General features: G+C 39.4%; 2 protein-coding genes across 4 annotated transcripts; both read left to right on the top strand.

Annotated features, from left to right (window-relative positions):
- Positions 1-654: 654 nt before the first annotated feature.
- Positions 655-8654, top strand: LOC105917917 (GTPase IMAP family member 9). Of its 2 annotated transcripts, none has more exons than XM_012852873.3 (2): positions 655-780; positions 7380-8654. In XM_012852873.3, exons 1-2 carry the CDS (start codon positions 759-761, stop codon positions 8153-8155), a joined length of 798 nt encoding a protein of 265 aa, XP_012708327.2. In that variant the 5' UTR covers positions 655-758; the 3' UTR covers positions 8156-8654. The 2 variants fall into 2 exon arrangements, with proteins under 2 accessions (XP_012708327.2, XP_012708321.2); XM_012852867.3 differs by lacking the exon at positions 7380-8654 and adding an exon at positions 4206-5873.
- A 2620-nt stretch (positions 8655-11274) lies between these two features.
- galcb (galactosylceramidase b) lies at positions 11275-25384 on the top strand. Of its 2 annotated transcripts, none has more exons than XM_012852852.3 (17): positions 11275-11497; positions 11597-11665; positions 14190-14253; positions 14372-14485; positions 14588-14727; positions 16250-16288; positions 18322-18452; positions 18672-18827; positions 19865-19989; positions 21222-21349; positions 21480-21569; positions 21658-21747; positions 21832-21976; positions 24190-24370; positions 24452-24615; positions 24704-24780; positions 24892-25384. In XM_012852852.3, exons 1-17 carry the CDS (start codon positions 11345-11347, stop codon positions 25033-25035), a joined length of 2010 nt encoding a protein of 669 aa, XP_012708306.3. In that variant the 5' UTR covers positions 11275-11344; the 3' UTR covers positions 25036-25384. The 2 variants fall into 2 exon arrangements, with proteins under 2 accessions (XP_012708306.3, XP_012708310.3); XM_012852856.3 differs by lacking the exon at positions 18322-18452 and adding an exon at positions 16409-16536.
- The last annotated feature ends 96 nt before the right edge of the window (positions 25385-25480 follow it).

The raw sequence follows: 25480 nt of genomic DNA, 5'->3' as shown, positions 1-25480 counted from the left end.
CTGCATGTTTTCTGTAGCTGGTCTAATCAGATTCCTGATAAGAGCCAAGAGCAAAGTGGAAAAAGCCATGTCAGAGCGTGATGGTGTCATATTGAAACAAACTGGTTGATCGTCAGGGCAATGATTCCAAACAGACCAGCAAATCCTGACCCCATCCCTAAACCAAATAGCCAAAGAAACAAATAATCATGGTGTTGCAATGGTTTAACCATAGTCCAGACCTAAGCATGACTGAGATGTTGCAGAAGGTTCATAAGAGAGCTGTGCAAGAATTAGCGTTTTGCAAACCCACGGCCTCCCTTTGCGTGAATGTGAGACTTTCTGTTTGTTTTGCAGAAAGTCTCACAAAAACCTCCTCCAACCTGATTTTCATGTTGTGTTAAGGACACAGAGAGGAATGGGTAATGGGTATTCATAGGGTTAGGGTTAAAACCAACTGATCCAGTTTTGGTTTGAAAGCCGATTTTTTTTCTCAGTTTATATTTAATTTGAACCGACATGAGTCAAACATAAGCCACCAGGTTTTAGGTTTTAAATTAAGGTTTAAATTTGATTGAAATTGAGTTAGTGTTTTGTTTTTTGATTGTTTTTTTTTTGTTTTGTTTTTTTTGCCTTGTTTAACTTCCTTGTCATGCATTTCCAAGGTGTAGAAAAGACAGAGGGAACGCCCATCGGAGGCGACTAAAATAACTCAGGTGCCAGGAAGACAGACTAATCGAAACACGAGCAGCCGTGGTTAACAGCTGGGACTTTTCAACATGTCTGCAGTAAACTACGCAGGTAAGATCCGGTCAAAATACACAGAAGCGTTTTCCTGTCTTACCTTGTTTTTAGGAGGTCTGGCTGAAATTTTAGACTCAGAATGTGTGCTCTGGTATTGTTCAAATGTGTTTATCTCAGCAGTACTTTCAGCTTTTCAGCTCGCAAGATGTTGTTGGGATATCTGATAAAAATCAGTCTGGATGATTTTTGGGGAAAATCTTTAAATCTATGTATTGTTTATGTCTGATATGTTGTTTTCTGCCAAAACTGACCGCTGCAGGTTTACATGCAGATCATCTGCTGACCTCTTTCTTGACCTGAAAGGTGTCTGATTAGTCTACTGTCTAAAATAGTCTAAGATGATTAGTCTGCTGTCTGACTGAACTTTTGGAAGTGGAGACTTTAGTCTCAAAGATAAAGGTTGGGTTTGAAACTCCAAACAGTTTTCTGTTTTTTTGCTGAAGAAGCATGAACCGAAGGAGCTCTGTCTTTTATGCAGAATCTTGTTTCTAATCTTTAAGCTCAAAGGTTTTTAAGCAAAGTGGGGGCAAAATAGGTGAGCCTGTCAGTAGTTCTGAAGCTATCTGAAAGGACAGTGAGGTCTGTTTATCGTTCAGATGCCCCACATAGTTTTAGAAGATCACTCACTCTAGTTTTCGTCTCTTTCAAAATAAGATTATCTAAGCATGACAGAGCAGTTGTTGATGGCAACAGATGAACACAATGACACAGATGTTAGGATATTGATGATCAATACTAATGATAAAAAGACAAGGGTTCAGACAGAACATTAAAGCCATTAATTTGTTGTAAAATGAACTGAACAGCTGAAAGAATCTCTAATTGAATATTAAAGGGAGAAATCATTTATCAATTTTAAAATATGTTAAACCATTTGCAGTATGATTTTCACTTTAGGTTAGTCTGGAGTCACAAACTATTGAAAATGTTGGGACAGATAATTTACAGAAAACACAGAAAGAAGTCTTTTTTTTTTCATCTGTCAGGACATCCAGCGTCATAAAAAACAATTTCCTCTCGCAGATAATACAATAACCATAGAACCATACAAAAATACAGACCATACAAATACAATGAGTTTTTAAAGCAAAAAGCAGAATAAATCTGTGAAGTCGCACATACTTTTTCCACAGCGCCGTAAAAGCATAGCAGGTTCTACAATTATTTTTATCAAACCTCAAGTGCACAAAAATACGCTACACATTAATAGTGTTATGGTTTAATCAGTGAAGACGAAGCCAACATGGAAAAGTTGAACTTCCCCACTTTCATAGGCTTTAAGAGGAAAAGTAGCAACCGTGTCCTAAGAATCAAATCTATTACTTCACCATCAGCATAAGCGCCAGTATCAGATCAGATTTTTGACCTGAAGCAAAACATGGAAAGACATCATGAAATACCTTCAAGACGTAACTGTTACTGTCCATTGTTCTACAAGAAGGATGAATGCAGCAAGTCCATCACTGAATGGCTCAAACATAAAAGAATGAAGGTTTTGCCTTGAGCTCAACCTGCTTGTAATGCTGTGCTGGGACCTTCAGAGAGATGTCCTATTAATGTCCTGATCACAAATGAACTGGGGTAACGTTGGACTGAGAGACTGATTAAAATCACACAGGAAAATGGCAAGTCTATCCTGGTGAAGACCTGGGGTCTCGCTTAAAAAGCTTCCGTATGCACAAAAATGGGGCCTGAAACTTGCATATATCACATTCCACACAAATGTTGTGATCTATAAAAAGATCACAGAGATCTGTTTTTTTATAGATCACAAAGATCTATAAAAAAAAAAAAAAACTCACGGTAACTCTGAACCATGCTTACGCTCATTTGGTGACAGTGAAAACTGATGACAGACAAGTGGTGAATTGCAGCAAACCTGCATAATGATTCCTGTCAGATTTTCTATTTCACTTCATATCAGACTTTAATCATAGATTGACTTTATCATAAGCATTTAAAACCCCAGTATTATTTGTGTTTGTGCTGGTGACTTGACTGTACATAAGTATCTTTCAACTATATAAAGAAATGTCCAAAAGCCATCTTAAATCTTAAATGAAAGTCCACAACATTTCATTGGGGTTTTCCACCATCACATTCCTCTCTCTGATGATCACCAGCGTGACATTTCACCACAGATCAACAGATAAATTGTGACTAAGGTGTGAGGTAATTACTTTAAGAGCTGTAAACAGTCACATGCACTCGTGCTGCACTGTGGATGCATGGGCACTGCTTGAAGGCCTTGTAAATGAGAGAATTTGAAAAGAAAGGTAGTTTTAGAGTATAAAGATTTCCTGGCCAATGATGATTGGCTAATTTTCTGGTTTAAAGAGCATTAAATACTGCCATAACCACCCAGGTGCTGGCTCCTAACGTGTTCTCCAAACATCCGATTTACACATTTGACAAACGCCTTTCTGTGAAAGTTTTTCACAAATGCTTTGCTGTTTCTCCATGGTTGCCATTGTTAACCATGAAATAACAATGGTCAGCTGACTTATTTAAATACACATGAACATTCATGAGGTGCTTTGAATTGAACCGTTCATGGCTGAATGTGGGCGTTTAAAGGGCAGAACATGAGGCAGAACCTGGTATGCAAACATTCAAGTACAGTTTGGATCTATAAAGGAAAATTGCATGTGCCTGGTTAACTAAATCTGATTTTTTTTTCTTTTGTTGACATACACCATTTTAGTTTTTTTGGCATACATACACTTTTAATATAGATTCTATGCAATGTTTTATAAATTGCGGGCTAGATCATTCTTATTGTCCTAATTTAAAAAAACAACAACTGAAAAATGGCGCTCAATCCTCAAACCTAAAGCGACCTGCCCCTGATCTGCACAACTTTTAGGGATATATCCAGTCAAGCAAAACAGGTGTAAACATTGTAGCTTTGTTAAATGAAAGAAGGCATGTAATCTAAGAATTTCAATACAATAAAATAAGTGCTGGTGAAGATTCTCAGTCATCCAGGTCATGTTTTGTTTTTCACTCTTTTTGGAATAAAATAAGTGAGTGCTATAGATGTAAAATCCAGAGACAAACCTTTTAGGGCTACAATCTGGTTGGTTCTCTCCAGATATTTCAAAATGAAACACCAGACCTCTAAAATAATCAAGTTTAAATGGTTCCTATTACATTTAAACCGGGCACCAAGAGGAGAGATTTGAGGCTGTTTGAACTATAAGACTTAAACGTTCCTGAAGCTGTCGGAGGACAGGAATGTGGCATCATCAGCGTAAAACAGAGGCCACTTTATTTTCTAACTGTTCTCAGTTAAAGCATGTTATTACTGATCTTATCCTGGTGGACTTTTATCTAAATGGAGATCAGTTTCCTTCTGGTGTGTGCACAGTGCCGCCAGCAGTGCAGCACTGTATGACGAGTGGTATATTTCTGTCCAACAGGGTTCATGAGCGGCATAGATCCAAGCGAGAGGAGACTTATTCTGGTCGGGAAGACTGGAGTTGGGAAGAGTGCCGCAGGAAACACCATCCTGGGGAGGGAGGCTTTTGAATCAGACCTGTCTCCATCTTCTCTTACGGCAGAATGCCACAAAGCCAGAGGGGTCATTAATGGTTACAACGTGGCCGTTATTGACACTCCGGGATTGTTTGACACAAACTTTACCCAAGAAGACGTGCTGAAGAAGATCAAGATGTGCATCTCTCTGAGCGCTCCGGGTCCTCACGCCTTCCTGGTGGTCCTCGAGTTGAGCAGGTTTACGCAGGAGGAGAAGGATACAGTCGAGATGATCCAGGCCACCTTCGGAGAAGAGGCTCAGAGGTACACCATGGTGCTGTTTACTCATGGAGACCAGCTGAAGGATCAGAGCATCGAAAACTTTATTTCAGAGGGCAAAGACCTGAAGGCCCTCATCGAAAAGTGTCACAACAGATACCACGTCTTCAACAATGAGGTCAAAGATCCAAAGCAAACCTACTTGCTCATGGATAAGATTAACGACATGGTTAGGGCCAATGGGGGAGGGTACTACACCAACGAAATGTTTGAAAAAGCAGAAGCCGCCATTGAGGAGGAAAAGCAGCGAATCCTGAAGGAAATGGAAGAACAGAAGAGGAAGGAACTGGGGCGACTCAGGGCTAAATACGATGCAAATGTTTACCGCACAGAGGAGACCAAGCTGATCATGCTTTACCAGCAGGATGCCCGCGCCAAAGCGGAGAAGTCAAACGCATTCCTCGCCGCACCGACCATTGCCGTGGCCACGACCTGCGGCGCTGCCATCGGAGGCGTGCTGGGCGTGTTTGGCGGTCCAATCGGAGTGGCAGTCGGGATTGCCGCTGGAGCTGCAATTGGAGCAGCTGTTGGAACTTTAGCGATAAAAGTTGACAAAAACTGTCATGTGCAGTGACACAAAGAAGGGACTATTCAGTTTTCAGTCGGTCCCTGACCAATCGAAACGTGGTTCGATGGTAAATCTTAAACAGCTTCCTTACTGTCAGATGTCATTTTCTATCGATGGAATCATCAAACAATCATGATTAGTGGCGCAAAAATACATCTGTCCAATTAAATGTTTCATTCTTGTGTATTCCTGAAAGGAAAAGCTATAAGTATAACTTTGTTTTTTACTTGTCTGAAAGACTGTTGAGCTCAACAATTTGGCCAATAGAGTTTCCTAGCTGTCTAATACTGGGGAAAACTGTGAGCAGGGGCAGCAAACAATCAAGATGCCTGGCTCTGAAATCCAGTCACAACCTTTATTGTTTGGCCAGGAACTTAATATCAAATCTCAGTTTACCAAACCTAAACATCCCTGCGTGAATTGTTTTTTTTTTTTTTCTCGGGTTGGGAGTTTTGTTATGCAAATCTATTTCAATCTGATTTGATTGTCATGAATTTAAAACGAGTTTTCTCTCTATAGGTTCTGTAAACGGTAAAATGTTGACATTTTGCAAAACTAACAATAAAGAAGAAATACATGAAAATAGGAGCCTTCTTAATATTTTTTTTAGACTGTAAAACCACACAGCATTTATATATTTATATATTTGACGTTGGTTTTGACAGTTCAAGTTCTGGTTTCAGCATTTAAGCTACTGGACATTGGATTTAATGGGTATTTCTATTCTGATGGTGACTGGTGGATGGACTGTTGACTAAATTAAATTTCCTTCTGCATGCACTCTGTACATACAAAATGACAAGAAAGTTGTCTAAGTCTAAACCCATTGTTACTTTGTCTACGGCTGACACCAGATTTTTACACACATAAGCATTTTATTATTCATTGTCTAATAACAAATCTGACAATTTATTACTCTGTCAGGTCAGTTATATTACCAGAAATATACAATGTCTTAAATGTCAGAATGCTGAGATTTTTTTATGTTTTTTTTTTTTTTTTTTTTTATGATTCTCTTCAAGCGTTAAATGCATTCCATCTGGGTTTTGTTACATTACTTTTTACATCATATAGTTTGGGTAACACTTTTTGGGTATCCCATTTAATCTAGTGCAAGCAATTTAAATACAACTGCATGTAAATGTTTTCAAGATTTCAGGAAAAATAAGATGCATTCATGCAATCAAAGACTTGAAGCGGTGGAAAACCTTTTAAAAAGAGAAGTAGTTTTAGCACTCAGCCTTGAGAGAATACTGAGCAGGGGCTGACAGGAAGGAGCACTAGAGGAAAACTAACCAAATAACTAAGAAAGTAACCAGAATACGCAAAGAGTCCACAAAAGTAAGAACTAATAAACAAATCCTGAAGGAAAAGTAACCAAAATCAAAACCAAACCAAACTTTCGCTCAGAAATTTCCTGAAAAGGTTTTGACATCTGTCCAGGAGTCTTTTTCACATTTGAGCCACTCGAGCTTTAAGCCTACATGCTGGAGCCATGACCGGGATAACTGACAATTTGTACAGGCACCCAAGGATTATGACAACAAATTTGTTAGTTTTTCCACCATGATCCTGATTTGCAGCTTCCTGCAAATCTCATGCATGTTTCGACACCTTTAAACACAAAAAGAGAACTGCTTCAAAAATTAGTTATGATTATCTTTTCCTCTGTAAACTAATATAAACTTTTGCTCTCTTTTTGAAATCGTGTTAGCAGCATTTATTGTTCAGACATCAGTTGTTGGTGACTTTCTGTGCTTTTATTGTAATTTCACTTCAACTAATACATGGTAATGTAGAAATAAAAGTTTGATAAGGGGTATTTGCATCACTTTGTGCTCATGTTGTCACACATTGTCAAATGACTAGTTCAATTTCTTTACCTTAATTGTCCCCTCCGGTCACAGCGCTCAAAGTGAACACAGCTTGGAGACTCAGGCAAGAATGCTAATGCTAGAGATCTTTGTAAATAATGAATGATGCAAAAGTGAAGCAGTTTAAATGTTCATTCAATAGTACCTGCTGGAACTAAGTTTTAGATTGTTCTGACAGCTGACATTTGGCCCAGTTGGATCGTAGATTAGCTCGACTCCCCCATGAGAATGTCTGACGTCTACTCTACTACTACTCTACTCTGCTGTGTTTGAATTTAGGCCGTCATACAGAACCATTAGCAACAAGAAACCAAAGCTGTTGCTGTATTTGTCTGCAGGATCTAAGAAGAAGAAGAAGAAGAAGAGCAGTGATGACACACTCCGGATTGTTATGCTGGGAAAGACCGGAGGAGGGAAGAGCGCCTCAGGGAACACCATCCTTGGAAAAAATGTGTTCCAGTCACAGGCGTGTCCAACTTCCTGGACTCTGGATTGTAAGTGCATCGACGGGGAAGTGTTAGGCCGGAATGTTAGAGTAGTTGACACGCCGGGCCTGTTTGACACCAACTTCCATGAGAAGAACGTTGCAAAGAAGATTGAAACATGCCTCTCCATGAGTGCTCCGGGTCCTCACGTCTTTCTGGTTGTCCTGAAGCTAGGAAGGTTCACCAAGGAGGAGGAAGACACCATGAAGGCTGTCATGAACATGTTTGGTTCCGAGGCTGCCCGATTTTCCTTACTGCTGTTCACACACGGAGACAGACTGAAGAAACAGACTATCGAGCAGTTTATCTCAAAGAGTTCAGCCCTGGAAGAGTTTGTCATGGCTTTCTCCAACAGGTATCACGTCTTCAACAACGAAGTGCAAAATGAGGAACAAGTCCGGCAGCTGCTAGAGAAAATAGATGGTATGATTCAGGAGAACGGTGGTAGACACTACACCAAAAAGCTTTTAAAGAGAGCAAAAAGAGCCTCGAAGAAGAGGGAACGGAGAACTTTGAAGGCGCTGAAGAAAGAGGAGGTGCAGAGAAGGAACACGTTGGAGACGGAGCTGGAGCAGGAGATGAAGGCAATGGGCCGAACGAAGAAAGCCGACAAATGCAGAGTGCAGTGAGAAACTGGACCGTCCGACAGGGCTGTGTGGAGGCGGCTTCGGTATCTCTGAAGTGACGTGGCGAAACGTTCCTAGTTTCATTTTATTGTTTTGCACTTTTTGGTTTTGTTGAAAAAAATAATTAATATCAATTATTTCTTTTAACATATAAAAGGTTGTGCAATTCGATTCAATAGGATGAGACTGACAAAAAAAATTAAAGTGGGAACACTGACGGGATCATGATTTTAGAGTAGAGGTCAAACTGAAACAGGTTATAAAAATTCTGATCTGGAGATGAACATTAGAAATGTTTAGAACCCTGCAGCGAAAACAGAGTAACAGAGGTGGGGACCACATAAGACAACTATGGTAACCATAAATAAAACTTAATAAAATAAGATAAATAAAAAAGTCTGAGAAAAGCAACAAGTATATAAACAAGTAAAATATCCACCACAGCTTAGCTATTTAATATTAATTTCAAAATGACAATTGTAGTTTAATACAGTATGGAATAACATTGATATATATATATATATATATATATATATATATATATATATATATATATATATATATATATATATATATATATATATATAGATAGATAGATAGATAGATAGATAGATAGATAGATAGATAGATAGATAGATAGATAGATAGATAGATAGATAGATAGATATTATTAATTTTGCTCCCTGGGAAAAATAACTGACCTTGTTCCAACAGTTGAGTTACATAAAAACTGACAAGGACCCCCTCATGATTTATTAAATAAAGATGTGGCCAAAATAGAAAAAAAAAATAGTAAAAGTAAAAAAATAAATACAATTTGAACTTTATTGTTCTCACAATGGAGAAGTTCACTTCTGCATCTTAACCCATCCCCTTGGGGAGCAGTGGACTGCCACTGTGCAGCACCTGGGGGTTAAGGGTCTTGCTCAGGGACCCAGAATGGCAGCTTGTGGGAGTTGAACTCAGAACCTCTGGGACTGAAGCTCTGTGCTCTAACCACTAGGCCACCACTCCCATCCAAGACAAAAACAGATAAAAACATTTAGATACACTAATCCAAAAAAATAAATATGGACAAAAGACTTGAACCAAAACAATGCTGTCCAAAATATTGATAAAACGAATGACCAAAAAATGGATACAAACATTAACTACATTAATACATTTTTAATTTAAAGTGCAATTAAATTATTATCTCCTTTTTTTGCAGTTTGAGCAGATATGCTGCCGCCCATAAAAGTGTATTATTATTTCCATTAAGATATAGTATATTAAACTTTTTAATACATCCCATGTTTTTTTATTATTATATATCAATTTCAAAATATGCACTATAGTGTTCAAGGTTATGCAGCAATAAGGAGGCAAGAAACCAAGCAGTCTCTGTGGGTGATTGGTGTTAAAATATTTAAATCCACCTGTTTGACTCAATGTCCTCTATATGTATTTGCTTGATGGTTATCTTTTTTTTCTGCCATCAGTCACAAAGAAATGCAATAAGCAACAATATATAAATACTGAGATAACCAGTGTTTAAGGCAGACTGGTTGGTTTATGAGGTGAGCTTTCCTCCTGCAGGAGGTTGGACAGGTACAGAAATGCATTCAAGATTGCCTTTTGAGTTTTCAGTTTATACATCATAAGCTTTGATCATATGCTCTGATGTAACAGTATCTGATGTTGCTTAACAATGTTTAACAGGATAAAATCTGGATAAAGAACATCCAGGCTTAGTTTCTTAGTTTGTCCTGCTGTCTGTCTTCAACAGGAGACTACATTTTTGACCACAGTATGTTTTTTTCAAGGTATAACCAATAAATAACTTTGAAAATATTAACTTTAAATTTCAACTTGATGTGAACCAACATCACTTACAACAACTTTTATTTTATAAATGTGACAATTTTGAGTTTTTGTGTATCAGTACACCATATGTCTGTATATTTGTTTTCTTTACCGTGAATTATGAAGAACAATCAGACTCAGCATTATATTACAGATGCTATCAAATTAAATAAAAGTTGTTTTCCAAATATCAAAGAAAGTTTTTATTGATTGGATGCAAACACTTGAGCTGATTTTCAACTGCCTGGCAGTTCAAGCACTCTCACTGTCCTTCTGCACTCTCTATCCCTCCTCAGTGCGAGTCCACACCATCTCAATCAGCACTCTCTATCTTTATCTCTAATAAGGTGAAATGTCCCTCGATGTACTTATTCCTGATCCTATCTGATGTCATTACTTCAAAGAAGAACCTTCATCTCTGCTGCCTCCAGCTGTGTCCCCTGTCTCTTCCTCAGTGCCTCTGTCTCCATCTCTGATTTCACCACACTCTTGTGGTACACCTTTCCTTTCATTCTCGCAGATGCTGTTTTATCGCACAACCCACCTGAAAAAAATATGAAGACAAAAAAATATATAGATAATATTATAATTTATATGATATAATTTAATGTATAATATAAATTATATAATATTTTGACCTTCATATTTTTACGTTGGATCTTTCCTCTAGTCTTTTTTTTATTTGAAAACAAATAAAGACATGAATAAAGAATGGTTGAACATTCTTCTGCACACTTAAAAGAAAATGCTTTTTACCTGCACTGCTACATTCTTATCTCTGCTGCACTGTAGACTTAGACAACTTTATTTGTCATTTTGTATGCACAGAGTGAGTACAGAACGAAATTTCGTATGCATACAGCTTGAAAATTTCAGTGAATTGCAGTAGATAGATAGATAGATAGATAGATAGATAGATAGATAGATAGATAGATAGATAGATAGATAGATAGATAGATAGATAGATAGATAGATAGATAGATATCTTTATTGTCATTTTGTATGCACAAAGTACGTACAGAACGAAATTTCGTTTGCATACAGCTCGAAAAGAACCACTCTAGAAATCACTCTAAGAAATCACAGTAGATTGCACTATTTCAGAATAAAGTAACTTTATATAGTAATGTTATTTTATTTCAATTGCAATATTATTACATTGTCGTAAGCTGTATGCAACGATGTGCATACAAAATGACAATAAAGTTTATCTAAGTCTAAATATCACGTGCGAGTCATCTGCTTCGACCCAGCACGTGACCGGTAGCAGTCACGTGACTCGGGACGCGGAAGCGCGCATATCAGAGCTGGCAGTGCCCGGTGCACGGTCGTGTCCGGGCGGACAGCATGGATAGCCGGTTGTTGTGGGTGTTTGCGTCCGCAGTGTGCCTCCTCCTCCCCCTCCCTGTGCGCTCTCTGTCCGGGCAGACGTACCCGCTGACCGATGAGGGCGGTCTGGGCAGAGTGTTTGACGGGATCGGGGGTTTGAGCGGCGGAGGGGTGAGTTCAGTCTTTATCTGCAGCTTCCTGGACTGTTTAGACTCGACCCGTTCGGCTGCTTGAGGCTCTCCATTTGTGTGTATTTTCTTGTTTTTTCAGGCCACGTCCCGGTTACTGGTAAACTATGCTGAGCCGTACCGGAGCCAGATCCTGGACTACCTGTTTAAGGTGAGACTCAGGCCTGGGTGCAGGACTGATCAGCTGAGCGATCGTCATAAACTAAGGGAAACAAAGTAATAAATCCTGTGTATATGCACTGAAGAGTAGATTCTGCTTCAGGCTGAAAATATGTTCCCCCTTCAGCTCCAGTCAGGTCTTTTGTTAAAAAAAAAAAAAACACAGTTTGAGTTATATACTTTTAAAAAGTATATAATGAAGTGAAACTAACCTCAGTAGAGTTTATAAGGGTAAAACAGAAGAACCTATGCAAGTATGGCTGTCAGGATGATCATGTCCTGCTTCAGTAATGCTGAGGTCCAGCTTTGACAAATCTGATCCTTCACGGTGTTATTACTGTGCTTGCATTTGGAATTTGATCCAATTTCCAGTCAGCCTTTTTCAGAAGCTGTTTTCATGTTGGAGCAACCATCAACCTTCTTTACTCATACGGCAGCCTCCGCACTAATTGGCACTCTTGTAAAGATGTGTACAAATCCTTCAAAAAATTGTAAACCTTTTTGCAGTAGAATAATATTTTCCTAAAAAAAAAAAAAACGAACAATCCAAACTTTTTAATTTAGGTACATCTATTTCGTAGAACAAAATATGTCCCTTAACATTTCCCAAAGTTTCTGCATCTGCAGAGATTTTGAACCACTCCTTTTTTTCATCTTTTTTTTTTTTTTTTGCTTCTCTCCTATCCTTTTTGTTCCTCTTCAGCTCACCTTTTTTTTTTTGCCAAGAAATTAGGTACTAAAATGGCCACAGGAACCTACTGAGTTGTACCCGGTGAACAATTTTTGTGTTGTTTTGGCCATATGTTCTTGATCATTATCCCGCTGAAAGACCCGGTGATGACACATTTTTAGTTTTCTGGCAGAAGCAAGTCTCATTTGACCAAAGCACACTCTTCCAGTTAAAATCCAAGTACTGTTTAGCATACTCCACATTTTTATGTGTGCGTTGCCATCCCTCCCAAACAACAAGATGACATAATTATCGTTGAAGCTACCGCAGGTTGTCAGCGGTTTAGCGCCTTGGCGGACGCTGGCTTTTTTTTCCCCTCGAGCAATGACCACTTAATAATAACATGTCTTGCTTAGCACTTTTAATCTAAACAAGCCAGAGAAGCGGTTAACAGATATTCAGCTGAGGCTCTTACAATACTGTCATGGGGAAAAGGAACGAGAAAGAGCCTCGAAAAAAGGGTTGCATCAGCTTCTTATAGATCAGCAAGGACACGCCCCTGTAAGAGCGGTACACTTATGTCAAACTCTGACATGGCATAGACTTCAAGGTTTATCCACATGCACATGCTGCCCTGAGATGACTGTTTGTGTATGCCATTTGTTATTTTCCCAGTATCTGCTTTCAACAGCTCCAGCAACTTGCAGCTTCATGTGATATCTGACAATATGTCTAATGGTTGCTACGGAGGCTTGGTGGACCGAAGATGCCAGTCTTTGCTGCAGTTCTCAAAAAGTGAGCCCCGCCCACTGAGTGGAGGCTGGTGTAGTTTTGTATGGGTGCCCGTCGGGTGGCTGTGGTGTGCAGGGACTGGGTTCTGGTGGCAGCGGGACTGGATGGGGTGATTAGGTGCCCCACGTCCCGGCTTATGCCTCTTTGACCTGGGAGCTGTTGCATAAAGTTAACCACCTTGTTGCTGCACAGAACTAATTACATTTGGAAAGAAAAAGAGTGAGCCCTCTTCCTGTGTGCAGTGGTGTGAGGTAAATTTGGGTCTTCGCCTAGAACTGTCACATTTTCTTTTTTGATCTTTTTGATCATTGCACTGGCTATACTTATGAACAAATATAGATTAATCTTGTTTTCTTGTAAACATCCCCTGACTTATGAAAAACTGCACATATGTGCCTCTCTTGCATAGGATGTTCTCTTGTCTTTCCTATCTTCCACAGGGAGACGGGGAGTAATGGATCACTTTATAAAATATTTAATAAGTAAAAAATAAGGTAATAGAATGTTATAAGTAAATTTAGAATACTAATTGTGGCTCCATTGATTTTGTTCTCATAAACAAATATTAATGTTTTTTCCATAATCAATATACTCAGATTGTAGTTTGGGTTTTTCTGGTTCTTTCTGTGTGAGATTTCAGTACTTCCATAATATACAGATTTATTTTAAGGGTTTTGACTTGGCTTTACCAGGTTTGGTCAATATTTGATGAGACCGGATTTTCCTCACTGATATGTTGCTAAGCAATCCAGTGAAAGAAACCTGTGCTTCTTGAAGGTTTTACAGAGAAACAATGAGGGGTTGCAGAAACAACGCTGGATAGATAACTACTCTAGGTCTCAAATGTCATCACTTGTTTAGTTTCCTCATTCCTGAGATGCCAGGTTTTCACTTGAAAGCTGTTTATGGATCAGCTTGTTAGAGGTAAAATTGAGTTTTTACTCTAACTGGCTTCTGATAAAGCTTTCATCTTTTCTGAAAGAGGTCAAGTGAAGTAAATACTGTAAAAATCTTGATGTTTGGTTATAGTGGCTGTTGTGTTTTCTTCCTACAGCCGAACTTCGGAGCATCTTTACACATTCTGAAGGTGGAGATCGGAGGAGATGCTCAGACTACAGGTGACTTGCTTAACATCAGCACATGTTTTACACGTGGTTTCAAATTTGCTCAAAAAGTTACCGTGACATGTGATTTTTTTTTTTTTTTTTTTTTTTTTCCTATGGTGGCTTTCAATAGACGGAACGGAGCCATCGCACATGCACTATGAGAACGACGAGAACTACTTCCGGGGCTACGAGTGGTGGCTGATGAAGGAGGCCAAGAAGAGGAACCCGAACATAACGCTCATAGGTGGGGGAAGTCATCTGCACCAACATGTGATCTGAAAGAGATGAATTTATGATCTGAATATGAGGGTGTTAACACGTGGTTAAACTCTGTCCGTTGGTGCAGCTTTGCCCTGGGCGTTCCCTGGCTGGGTCGGCCGAGGGAAGAACTGGCCCTATGACTTCCCGGATGTCACCGCAGCCTACGTGGTGAACTGGATCCTGGGAGCCAAGACGTACCACGACTTGGACATTCAGTATATTGGGGTGACTATTCCTTCTTATCACTGCTCACATGGATATCCAGTTGTCCCTAAAGGTTATCTGGATGATGTTTTAGCCATCTCAATGTAGGACTGAAAAGTGTATGTATGAGCAAATTGATCAGGTTTCTATGGAGTCAATGTCCACAATGGTCTTTTTTATTTTTTCATAAAATTCACAGATCGAGTTTTTATCCTTAGCAGTAATCTTTCCTGTCCCTTAGGCCAAATAACTTCCCCTAACCGTGCATAGGGATACGCTCACACCCACATGCTGCCAGTATCTAGCAAGCTCTGCACTGGTGGTTATTCTCATTCTGCACCACTGTCATCAGGAGGAGATAGTTGTGGATCTTAATGGAAACTTGTGGATGTCTTGTAGCCTTCTTCACAATATCTGACTGTCTCATCTTAAAGTTCTTGATTATATAGAAAACTTGCTTCTGCAGTGGTCTTTGCTGCCGTTCCCTGCAGAGTGATGATGGCGGCAGCCTTTTCCTTTTCTTTGGAGGTATCCATCTAAGCACTTCTGCCCCAGCCTTTCCTCTGTACTTATTTTCACTAATCTACATTATGGGTGAGCAAAATAATCGTCCTGGCGATGCATCGCGATTCTAATTTTCGCGATCTACTGCATCGATTCTTGACGCCAGGTATCGATTATTAATTCAAAAAAATTAATAAATAAAATTGCATGAATGGTTGGCGAACATCAACCAAAAACAAGTGGAATACAACTTAATTGGCTTAAAGGACCACTGAGACCATGTAAACGGCACTGATTATCCTTATTTTGTTATTTTAAGTTTTTAAAATAACACTTAGCACTCCTTAGCACTTTTTGTCAGTGTGTCCACTCCAGTAATAGTAATATTTGTTTTCATGGCAACACCTCCAAAAGTCGTTTCAATAAATACAGCTATGTATGAATTCAGTTTCTTTCAGTTATGTATCAATTGAAGACACTATCCAGATCATACACAGCCAGTCAGCCACTGGTAATGGGTGTATTTTTTTTCTAACAGTGTTCAATGAAAATAATGCAATACATCGCAATAATTCAAGCATCGTGATGCATCGTTATAGAATCGGATCGTGGCATGTGAATCGTGATTTGAATCGAATTGTGACTTCTTTGGCAATACCCACCCCTGATCTACATTCTAATTAGAAAGACAAAGTGATTTCAGCTGGATTTGTGTTTCACAACTTTGTCTGTGGTGATGCTAGGACTTTACTGATAACAAGTTAGCTAATCGTGTTTGGCGAAAATGAAACAGTAGTTTTTTTGTTTTATGTTATGAAAGAGATTTTTCAAAGCTAATAGAGATATTTCCATTGAATTAATCAGACTGCTGTGTGAAATATCATGCCATTTTCTCGCTCCTTCATTTCACATGATCTCTCAGGTGAAACTGGATAAATTTGACTGGACCACAACAACTTGACCGAAATGGAAAGAACCTGTTGAATTTTGTTTTTACAAAAAGTGTGCTCGCCATTAAATCCTGTTTGTTCCCGTTTAGATCTGGAATGAGAGGAACTTTGACTCCACGTACATCAAGGTGAGCATGCATGTGTGATCGATGCTATATCCACAGTCGCCCATACGGGAAGAACAGCCACTCGCAATGAGCTGAGATCTTGGTGAAGTTCCTCTGAGAGCGTTTTTTTTTGTCACCAAGGTTCTGCGGAACATGCTGGACAAAGTCGGTCTGACCGACGTCGGCATCGTCGCCGCAGACGGAGACTGGAGCATCGCTAATTCTCTGATCTCCGACCCACACCTTAATGACTCAGTTCAGGTGATTGGGTAAGTAGAGCAGAGCTCCTCCCGCAGACTCGTCCGTTTGGAGTTCGTTCAGCTGAACTCAACTGCTCGGCTGAATCGTAGCACTTAGAGGAAAAATTGCAATATCATTTGGGAGCTTTGTTTCTGAGACTCCACCTCCTCAGCTGAATGTCGGTGGCTGTTTTTCTGCTCGACTGTGTGAAACCGACACAGACAGAATGTTCATGCATGATGACCGTGTGAGCGTGTTTCTGCTCTTAAAGTCCATTCTGTCTTTGCTGCAGTCATGGAAAACTTTTTTTAATACGTATGGCCATCGTTTGTCTGTCAAATTCAGATCTGATAATCATCGGCAGTTCTTCTGGTCTTTTTAAATAAGCAGCCTTAAAAGTAGGAAATTACAAAAGGACTAAGTAGAAGTTGATGAATTTAGCTTTGATGTTAATCTGTGTAGAGAATATGAAGAAAATGAAGGCAATTGTACATCATAATGGATTTTTTTTCCTTGTTTTTGGGCCTGCAGTTGTGTTGGGTTTTAAGACTTAACTGTAACACTGGAACTAAAAACATGATCTAAAAAGCAATTGGTTCGTTCTATAAATTATGAAAGTTAAAAAGTTTGATCCTCAACTAGAGAAGCTGCATTTATCGAGAGAAATCAAGAGATATGTCTAGCCCTCTTATTCAGGGATGACCACTTTTCAGACCTCTGGCAGAGGTCGGCAGATATTTATCTAAAATCTGGTATTTTAAAGAGTTAGCAATACCAAGGTTCCCAGAACCGTCTGAAACACAACTAGGCCTTCAGCTTCGCAGAACCTCCACCATGCTAAACGGTAGCAATGAAGCACTTTTTCAGATACTCATCCTTTGTTTTACACCAGACCCATCTGGATGGGTTTCATCTGATCAAGGCACACCTTACCAGTTAGTATCAGAGTTGAGCAAATTCAATAGGTTTACGTTTGTGGCGGTAGTACGGAAAAGGCTTTTCCCCAGCATGCTCCCCAAATAACCGTCGGGCATGCAGATAGCATCTAATGGTTGAGACTTGGTGACCCCCAACAGTGAGCTAATTACTGTATGGTGTCCGGATAAATGGAGGTCTCCATCCAGCTTCAGTTGTTTTAAACTTTGAAGTCATTGTTCTGACTCAACGGTGGAGAGTTTAGGCTAGGAGCTGTTTTCTTGCAGCCATTTCCTGATTGATGAATCAGGAAAGCTTTACTTGGCTTTCCCACCTTGAAGAGCAGTATGGAGAGACGGGCCTCTGCGTAATGTTATATTCTTGCTCCCTTAAAGAAAAATGGCAAACGTGGTCTTAGACGCTCCAATCAACTTAAAAGAACAAAGCATATTTATTTTGTACTGATTGTAAGGGGTTCCATTGGTGTGCCACTAGTGATTTTTGTTAAGGGAAATATTTCTTAACATGCTATTTTTATCCACTGAGTGCTTTAGTGTGAGATTACACTGGTGCAACAAAAGCTAACACCGGCACAACGCGAAGACAAGGATTTATGACTATAATGCCTGATGGCTGGACGTCTAGGGGTACAACGATCGCAACTTGGATGTCTTGAATATTATTTAAATCATCCCATCTCATTCTCCTGAACTCAATCTCGTGTCTCGCCTTGTGTTTTAGGTATAGTTGCCCCCCTCCCTCCCTCCCTCCATTTTGACATTTACCTCCAGTTTGAGTTTTTCCTATGAAGTCAGATGGGTTTTCCATGGCAGCAGCAAATCTTTCAAAACTGAGCGAGGTGTGAACGTCTCTCTGCTCTCCATCTGTGACTCCACCAGCTGCTGAGGTACACTCTGGACAAGGCCGGTCTGGCGTCGGTCCGCATCGTAGCCAGCGATAACCTGTGGGAGCCCATTACCACGTCGCTGACGCTCGACCCAGAGCTCAGCAGCGCCGTAGACGTTATAGGGTAGGCTGTAGTTTGTTCCCGCGCATCAGAGACCGCTCTAACGATAGGCACACATCTGCATGCCTACATGAATGAGAGATCTGTGGTAGGCCACAAGGACACTCTTATCGTAGTTCTTCAGTTTGCTGAAAGTGCTGGAAATGCCCTTGAGCCTGTTATTTCATTTTTTTTTATTTTTTTTTTATCTCGCTGACCCTGAGTTTGTTTGTTCTGAATCAGGGCTCATTATCCGGGAACCACCACAGTGCCGCAGGCCCTGAAGACCCAAAAGAAGCTGTGGTCATCGGAGGACTACAGCACCTTCAACGACGAGGTGGGAGGAGGCTGCTGGGCGCGCATCCTCAATCAGAACTACGTCAACGGACAGATGACTGCGTAAGGAGGCTCGCGCAAAACCCCGATGGTGTTCCAGAGACGAGGGGGTCTGGTTTATTAACTCGGTCTCCAAAGTTTTACAAAAGGCAGTGAAAAAAAATAGATGAACAAATGGCTAAATTCATTCAGTTTCAGGTTTTCTCCTCAGACTCTCTTAATTACATTATACTAGCCTTTATAATAGGTTTAGTTATGGTAATCAAGCAGATTCTGTTGTCCTTGCGAGCTGATTCATAGCAGCAGCTGTATAAAGAGCTGTCTCTCTCATTGAGTTGAAAGATTAAAATCAGATGTTTTCCACCTAAGAGTTATGAACTCCCTTTAAGTTAGATTTCCAGAACAGATGTTACAGTGTTCAGTAAAACTTAAAAAAAATAAATTAGTATGTTTAGCTCTGTAGATGCTATAATAACCAGAAGATCATAAGAATTATAACAATTATTTTCATGGTGATGTGTGAAATGTGAACAGCTTGAGTTTCTGGTGTGACTTGCTGTAAGTTATTAGAGTTTATATATGATATTAGATTAGTTTTTTAAATACCAGTGAGAACATGCAAAAACCTGCTCAGCAATTATAAGAGGGAGTTTGATTAGTGTATTTACAATAAAGATGAAATAAAAATGGACAAAAGATTTTTTCAAAATATATTCTCCTTTTACATTGTTATCTTTTGAGAGATGTTTGTCTCATTTCAGATCAGAAACAAACTTTTTGGTTGAATGGAAATAATTTTCCAGCTAAATCTTTCAGAGATTATAATAATTTTGTGTTCTCCTGTATCAGACGTACCAATACATGACAGTGAACCTAAAAACATATAATATATTATGGGCAAACAGATTTTCAATCTGTGGTACCTGAAATATTACCATCTACTAAATATTACATATTAACGGTGCAATGTTGCACACGTAAAGGCAAAAGTAAATTTGCCGTATTGCGCCACTCTAGCAGTAAGTTAAATGAAATTCTAAAGATCACTGTCCCGCCCTGTTAAATATCTTTTAGTTAATAAACTGGGCTCTGTCCTGCAGAACTATCTCGTGGAACCTGGTGGCCAGTTACTACGAGGAGCTTCCGTTCGGGAGAGACGGGTTGATGACGGCTCAGGAACCCTGGAGCGGAAATTACGTGGTGGAGTCTCCGATCTGGATCACAGGTCTGCGTTCCAGATATTAGACCAGGGGTGTCAAACTCACTTTGGTTGAGGGGAGATCACATTAAGCATACAGCTTAATGTGATCTCAAGAGGGCCACACGAGTTAACTCATTGCAAGATTAAATAGAACTAATAAATGTGGACTTGTTGTTGATTTTTATATTAAAATAATTTCACTTTTACACAATATATTATGAATAACTTCAGCGTTTTTAAGAAAAGTATGTGCAATTTCAACAATACTTTTACTCAGTTAAACATTTACTTAAGTGCATTATGCATAAGAACTGATCATAGTGATTATACAATGTTGAAAAAACATTTATTCACATTTTTTGGAACTTAAAAACACTGTCCTACATGACAAAATACATCAAACAGATAAAAATTAAGAAATGGTTTGAATTTTTCCACACCTGAAGCTTAATCTGCTAATTAAAACACAGCGCCCCTCGTGGACAATATAGGAACTGCATATTTTCAATTAACCGAAGTACATGTTTTTTTTCAATAATTGTTTCATCATTCTCTTCCTTTTAACTCCTCTTTCTTTCATCTTTTGTTTTTTTTTCTTCTTGTTCTTCCTTTCCTCTCCTACTTTCCCATTGTAGTGTCCATATCATTTGAGATATTCCCCACATGAATCATAATAAAACTATTCACATTCATAAATCAAGTGGAGCACTATGGCAAAAGCAGTACTGCTCCACTTGTGAAAATCAAATCTGATGAGCTCTTTTTGGCATTAAGACAACAATTCTTATTGCCACATTGCCAGACAGAACACTGGGGAAAGAAAAAAAAATAAAATAAAAAATTAATAATGCATTTAGCCACAGGGCCAGACTAAATTGTTCGGCGGGCTGGATCCGGCCCGCGGGCCGTATGTTTGACACCCCTGTATTAGACCTTTGTTTTCTGTCATTCCTAACAGGAACCCTAACATTCAGTTTTATGGATGAGGCATTCCCTCCGGCGGGTTTGCGTGGACATCTTCCTGACTCGGTTGTTTTAAAATCTAACCAGGATTCTCAATCTCTGGGCCTACAGGAGCTTCCATGTTGTGTCCACGCATATCATAGTCCTCCTTCGGAAAAAAACATCCTGTCCTGTGCTGCTGTTCTTAGATTCGGACGTCCTTCACCTGAAAACATTCAGGGATTTAGGCCTTCAAACATCTGAAAACTCGGTCCCAGAAGACCTTCTAACCTTTCTGTGTAATTTCCTTGCAGCCCACACGACCCAGTTCACTCAGCCCGGATGGACATACCTGCAGACCGTGGGACATTTGTCCCAGGGAGGAAGTTATGTGGCCCTCACCGACGGGTACGGAAACCTGACTGTTGTAATAGAAACCATGGTGAGTTGCTTGTTGAGCTTTGCAGTAACCCGCAGCCACACGATGAACATGGTCCTCAGGATGGAGAGGAAAGAGAGAAGATGAGATGAATCCAGATGATGAATTTTTTATTTATTTTCTTCTCCTTCAGACTCACGATCACTCCGTCTGCATCAGACCTCCTCTTCCTCCTTTCAACGTCACATCCCAGAACGCAACCTTTCAACTGAAAGGGTCCTTCGTAAGTTCTAACGAGCATTCCTCGTGTGTCCGGTGACCGTCCGAGAGACGCCGCTGCTTTAACCCGCTGCCGCTTTTCTTCCTCCCAGGCCTCCATCAAAGAGTTGCAGGTGTGGAGGTCGCACTTTGATTTCAAGGCGAAGAAGCACTCGCTGTTTGAGAAACTGACTCCTGTGAAGGTTAGGAAACTCAAGCTTTTTCGAGCCGTGAAGAAAGACTCGTTGGGACCAGTCGATGACGTGAAACGTTTCTGTCCCCCGCAGCTTATAGACGGATCGTTTACTCTGAATCTGGCTGAAGATGAAGTTTATACCCTCACCACCGTCAGGACGGGGCGGAAAGGAAGCTTCCCCGATCCCCCGCCTTCAGCTCGCTTCCCTAAAACCTACAAGGACGACTTTGATATCCGTAAGTAGCTAATCACTCAGAAACAAAGTTATTCTAATGTCCCCAAACTCTACATAGAGGCATGCCATTAGGTGCAGATTAAAATATAAATGTATAGGAAATATTACGAGAAAATATTTAGTTAATGTAGTTAAAAGGTGGAAATGAAAGCTTTTCATGAGCGAGTTATTGCAGAAGCAATTTTTTTAATCCTTTCAGGGTTTTTTTGTACAGTTTTGCTCTAAATTGTAACTGAACAGCTTCATCTTTTGCTTGCATGTCTGGAATATTTATTAAGATATTGTATGAAGCTGTTTCCAGAGGGAACATGTTTTACTTTTTGTTTCTTATTTTTTGTTTTCTTCGTCAGTTAATGTCTCCATTGTGAGATCAATAAAGCCCATCTTATCTTATTACTTTTTGTTGGAGGATCATTGTAGCCAAGTCATATAAAATTAGTCCTTTATATAAAACTTCTCAATAGTCAGAAACTGCCTTTTTTTTACTTGTTTTTACTGATAACATTTGTATTTTTTACCTGTTACTGAAATTAATGAAACGTTGAGCTTTCTTTAATGAGAACTCGGCTGAGCAATTTGGTTACATGTCTAAAATGTACATATTTTCCTTTTCCATACATTAAAAAAATACAGACTAACAAAAGTCGTAACAAACTGAGATGATTTACAAAATAAACAAATAGATAAACAAAATGAAAACCAAAAATGAAGCAACAAAATGGTATGAGGAACTAAAAAACTGTAAAAACACATTAGGCTAAGATGGACGCTTCAGATCGGTGTCACAACAAAGTGGTTTATTTTAAGAAATGCGAGTCATGGTACATGTTTGGTAGGTAATTTATTTCCTGATTAGGTTTTTTTAAGTAAATCGGGAATCACATTCATATTCTGGGGGAAGTAGGATAAAATAAACAGAAAAAAAACTATAACTAGAAACATGTTTTGCTAATTTGTTTGTTTCCCCCCTTTGCTTTTTCCACCCAAAGTGTTTATTTCCACAGTGGCATCAACTCACTGGCATTGAAATGGTGTTTACATTTGTAGGATATATTTTAATGAAATATTCAAGTTGATTTTTATGTATTGCTGATTCGTCTATTGATAAATGGATGGAGGGGGGATGACAGGATGTTGTGTTAAAGGTATCTGTAGAGTTTGGTGGTTATTTCTTCCCAGACGTTTTGTATTGGTGCACAGAGCCAGAATGCATGGAGGTGGTCATCAATGGTGTTGATCGTGCAGTGTGTGCAAAATTCTGATTCAATCTTGTCTCTTTTTAAATAATTTAAAAATATTGCCTAAAGAGGTATATCAAATGCCTGTAGCTTTTCTTTCGTTTTAAATAAATCATTCTTATTGTTTTCAGAATCTTTAATATTGATTTTATTCAGTATAATATTTGGTAACACTTTATTTGAAGGGGTGTATATAAGACTGAAATTACACTGTCATAAACATGACATAACACCTGTTATGGTCATAAATGACTCATTATGAATGTTTAGGACTGTTGTTATTAATTGTCATTCGGTAAATTATGACACTATTAAAGCAAAGTTGACATTGTTTAACAAGTTTTTGTTATGACAAGCCCTTAATTTAACAAAACCCCAAGTCAAGCCCTTAATTTAACCTAATCCCAAACCAAGCCCTTAATTTAACCTAATCCCAAATCAAGCCCTAAATTTAACCTAATCCCAAGTCAAGCCCTAAACTTAACCTTGTCTCTGTTAATGTTAAATTGTCATAACAAAGACACGTTAAACAATGTAAACTTTGCTTTAATAGTGTCATAATTTACCGAATGACAATTAATGACAGCAGTCCTAAACATTCATAAATAGTCATTTATGTTCATAACAGGTGTTATGTCATATTTATGACAGTGTAATGTCAGTCTTATGTACACCCCTTCAAATAGTGTAACCTTATATTTTTTATAACATTTAGTGCTAACAAGTTAAATAATTTCACAGTATATTAAAAAGTTTATTTTTATAAATTTTGATAAAAATTAAAGTGTTGCATAAAAGCCAGGTTGGAAAATAGATTAACTACTTGCTTGAAATACCATTAAAATCTAGTCTTATTTGAGACAGGTAAGCTAAAAGCATGTTGTTATATTTTAAAGATAAATCCTTAGCTTTGTCACCGCTGTATTTAAGATATTTCCGGACATGTTTAAAGTTGCTTATATTTGCACCGGTGCAGGAAACCCTCCGTTCTCCGAGGCCCCTAACTTCGCCGACCAAACTGGCGTGTTCGAGTACTACATTAACCTGACGGACCCCGGACCCCACGCCTTCACAATGCGACAGGTCGTGACGCAGAGGCCGGTCACCTGGGCGGCGGACTCGGATCAAACGGTCACCGTCATCGGAGACTATCGGTGGTAAGACGCCGCCCCGATCGGCCCTGCTGCTCCGGAGACCCGTGCAGCTGAACAACTAACCCGCTGATGTTTGTGTGACAGGCAGAACATGATGGTCTCCTGCGACGTCTTCATGGAGAACGTAAAGAGCGGCGGCGTGTTCGTGGCGGCCAGGGTGGATAAAGGGGGCCAATCGATACGCAGCGCTAAGGGAGTCTTCTTCTGGGTGTTTGCCAATGGATCGTACAGAGTTACCAATGATCTGGGTGAGTGGGGTTCTTTGTCAGTGCAGAAGAGACTCCAGAACAAAGGCCGGGATTTAAACGCTTTCTCCATTCTGTCTTCGGTTAACAGCTGGAAAGACGGTGCTGGCAGAGGGCGTATCAGGAACTGGAGCGTTTGATTGGTACAACTTATCCCTCTTTGTGCAGGTGAGAAAAATCCTTTAACCTGTGACAGGATCCTACTGTAGAAGGATTTTTTTTGAAGAAAAACAGATACCAGATGGCTGAACGTTTCTGTGTTTGTCTCGCCTGCGGCAGGGTCAAAGCGCCTTCGGAGTGCTGGATGGACGGCAGCTGTGGAAGATCACTGGGGTTTCTTCACCAAAGAACGGCTGGGCAGCCATAGGGACAGGCTCGTTTGAGCTGGCTCAGTTTGATAACTTTAACGTGTTGGCAGAGTAAGGATGGAACTGGGAAATAATATGTTGTTTGTTTTTTTTAACAATGAAAAGCTTTGGAACCTTGATTTATTTTTGCACAAATGAAGAGAACGGGTGCGACGTGATGATGGAAGGTCCACTGAAGTCTTCAGTTTTTCTGCCTGATTAACTTTGCACTGTTTTTGAGTCCTGTTGATTTTATTTTTTTAATGCTTTTATTTTGGTAACTGAATGTGAATGTCGAGGACTAATTGTTTCACATTTAAAGGGAATACATTAAGAAGGCTCTAGGAGCTGTTCAGGTAACATTTTTTATTACTGTATTTCTGTGAATTACAAATCAGAAAATAAATCAGTTTTTTCTTACATTTCATTTGATTTTTCTTTCCAGTCAGACAATACAACTGAAGATTTGTCGTGTTCTTTCCTCCCAGAGGTGTCAAGTAACTAAATACATTGCCCTCATC

This window comes from Fundulus heteroclitus, unplaced genomic scaffold (assembly GCF_011125445.2).
Source record: "Fundulus heteroclitus isolate FHET01 unplaced genomic scaffold, MU-UCD_Fhet_4.1 scaffold_136, whole genome shotgun sequence".
Classification (NCBI taxonomy): Eukaryota; Metazoa; Chordata; class Actinopteri; order Cyprinodontiformes; family Fundulidae; genus Fundulus; species Fundulus heteroclitus.
This window is presented reverse-complemented; position numbering and strand designations above follow the sequence as displayed.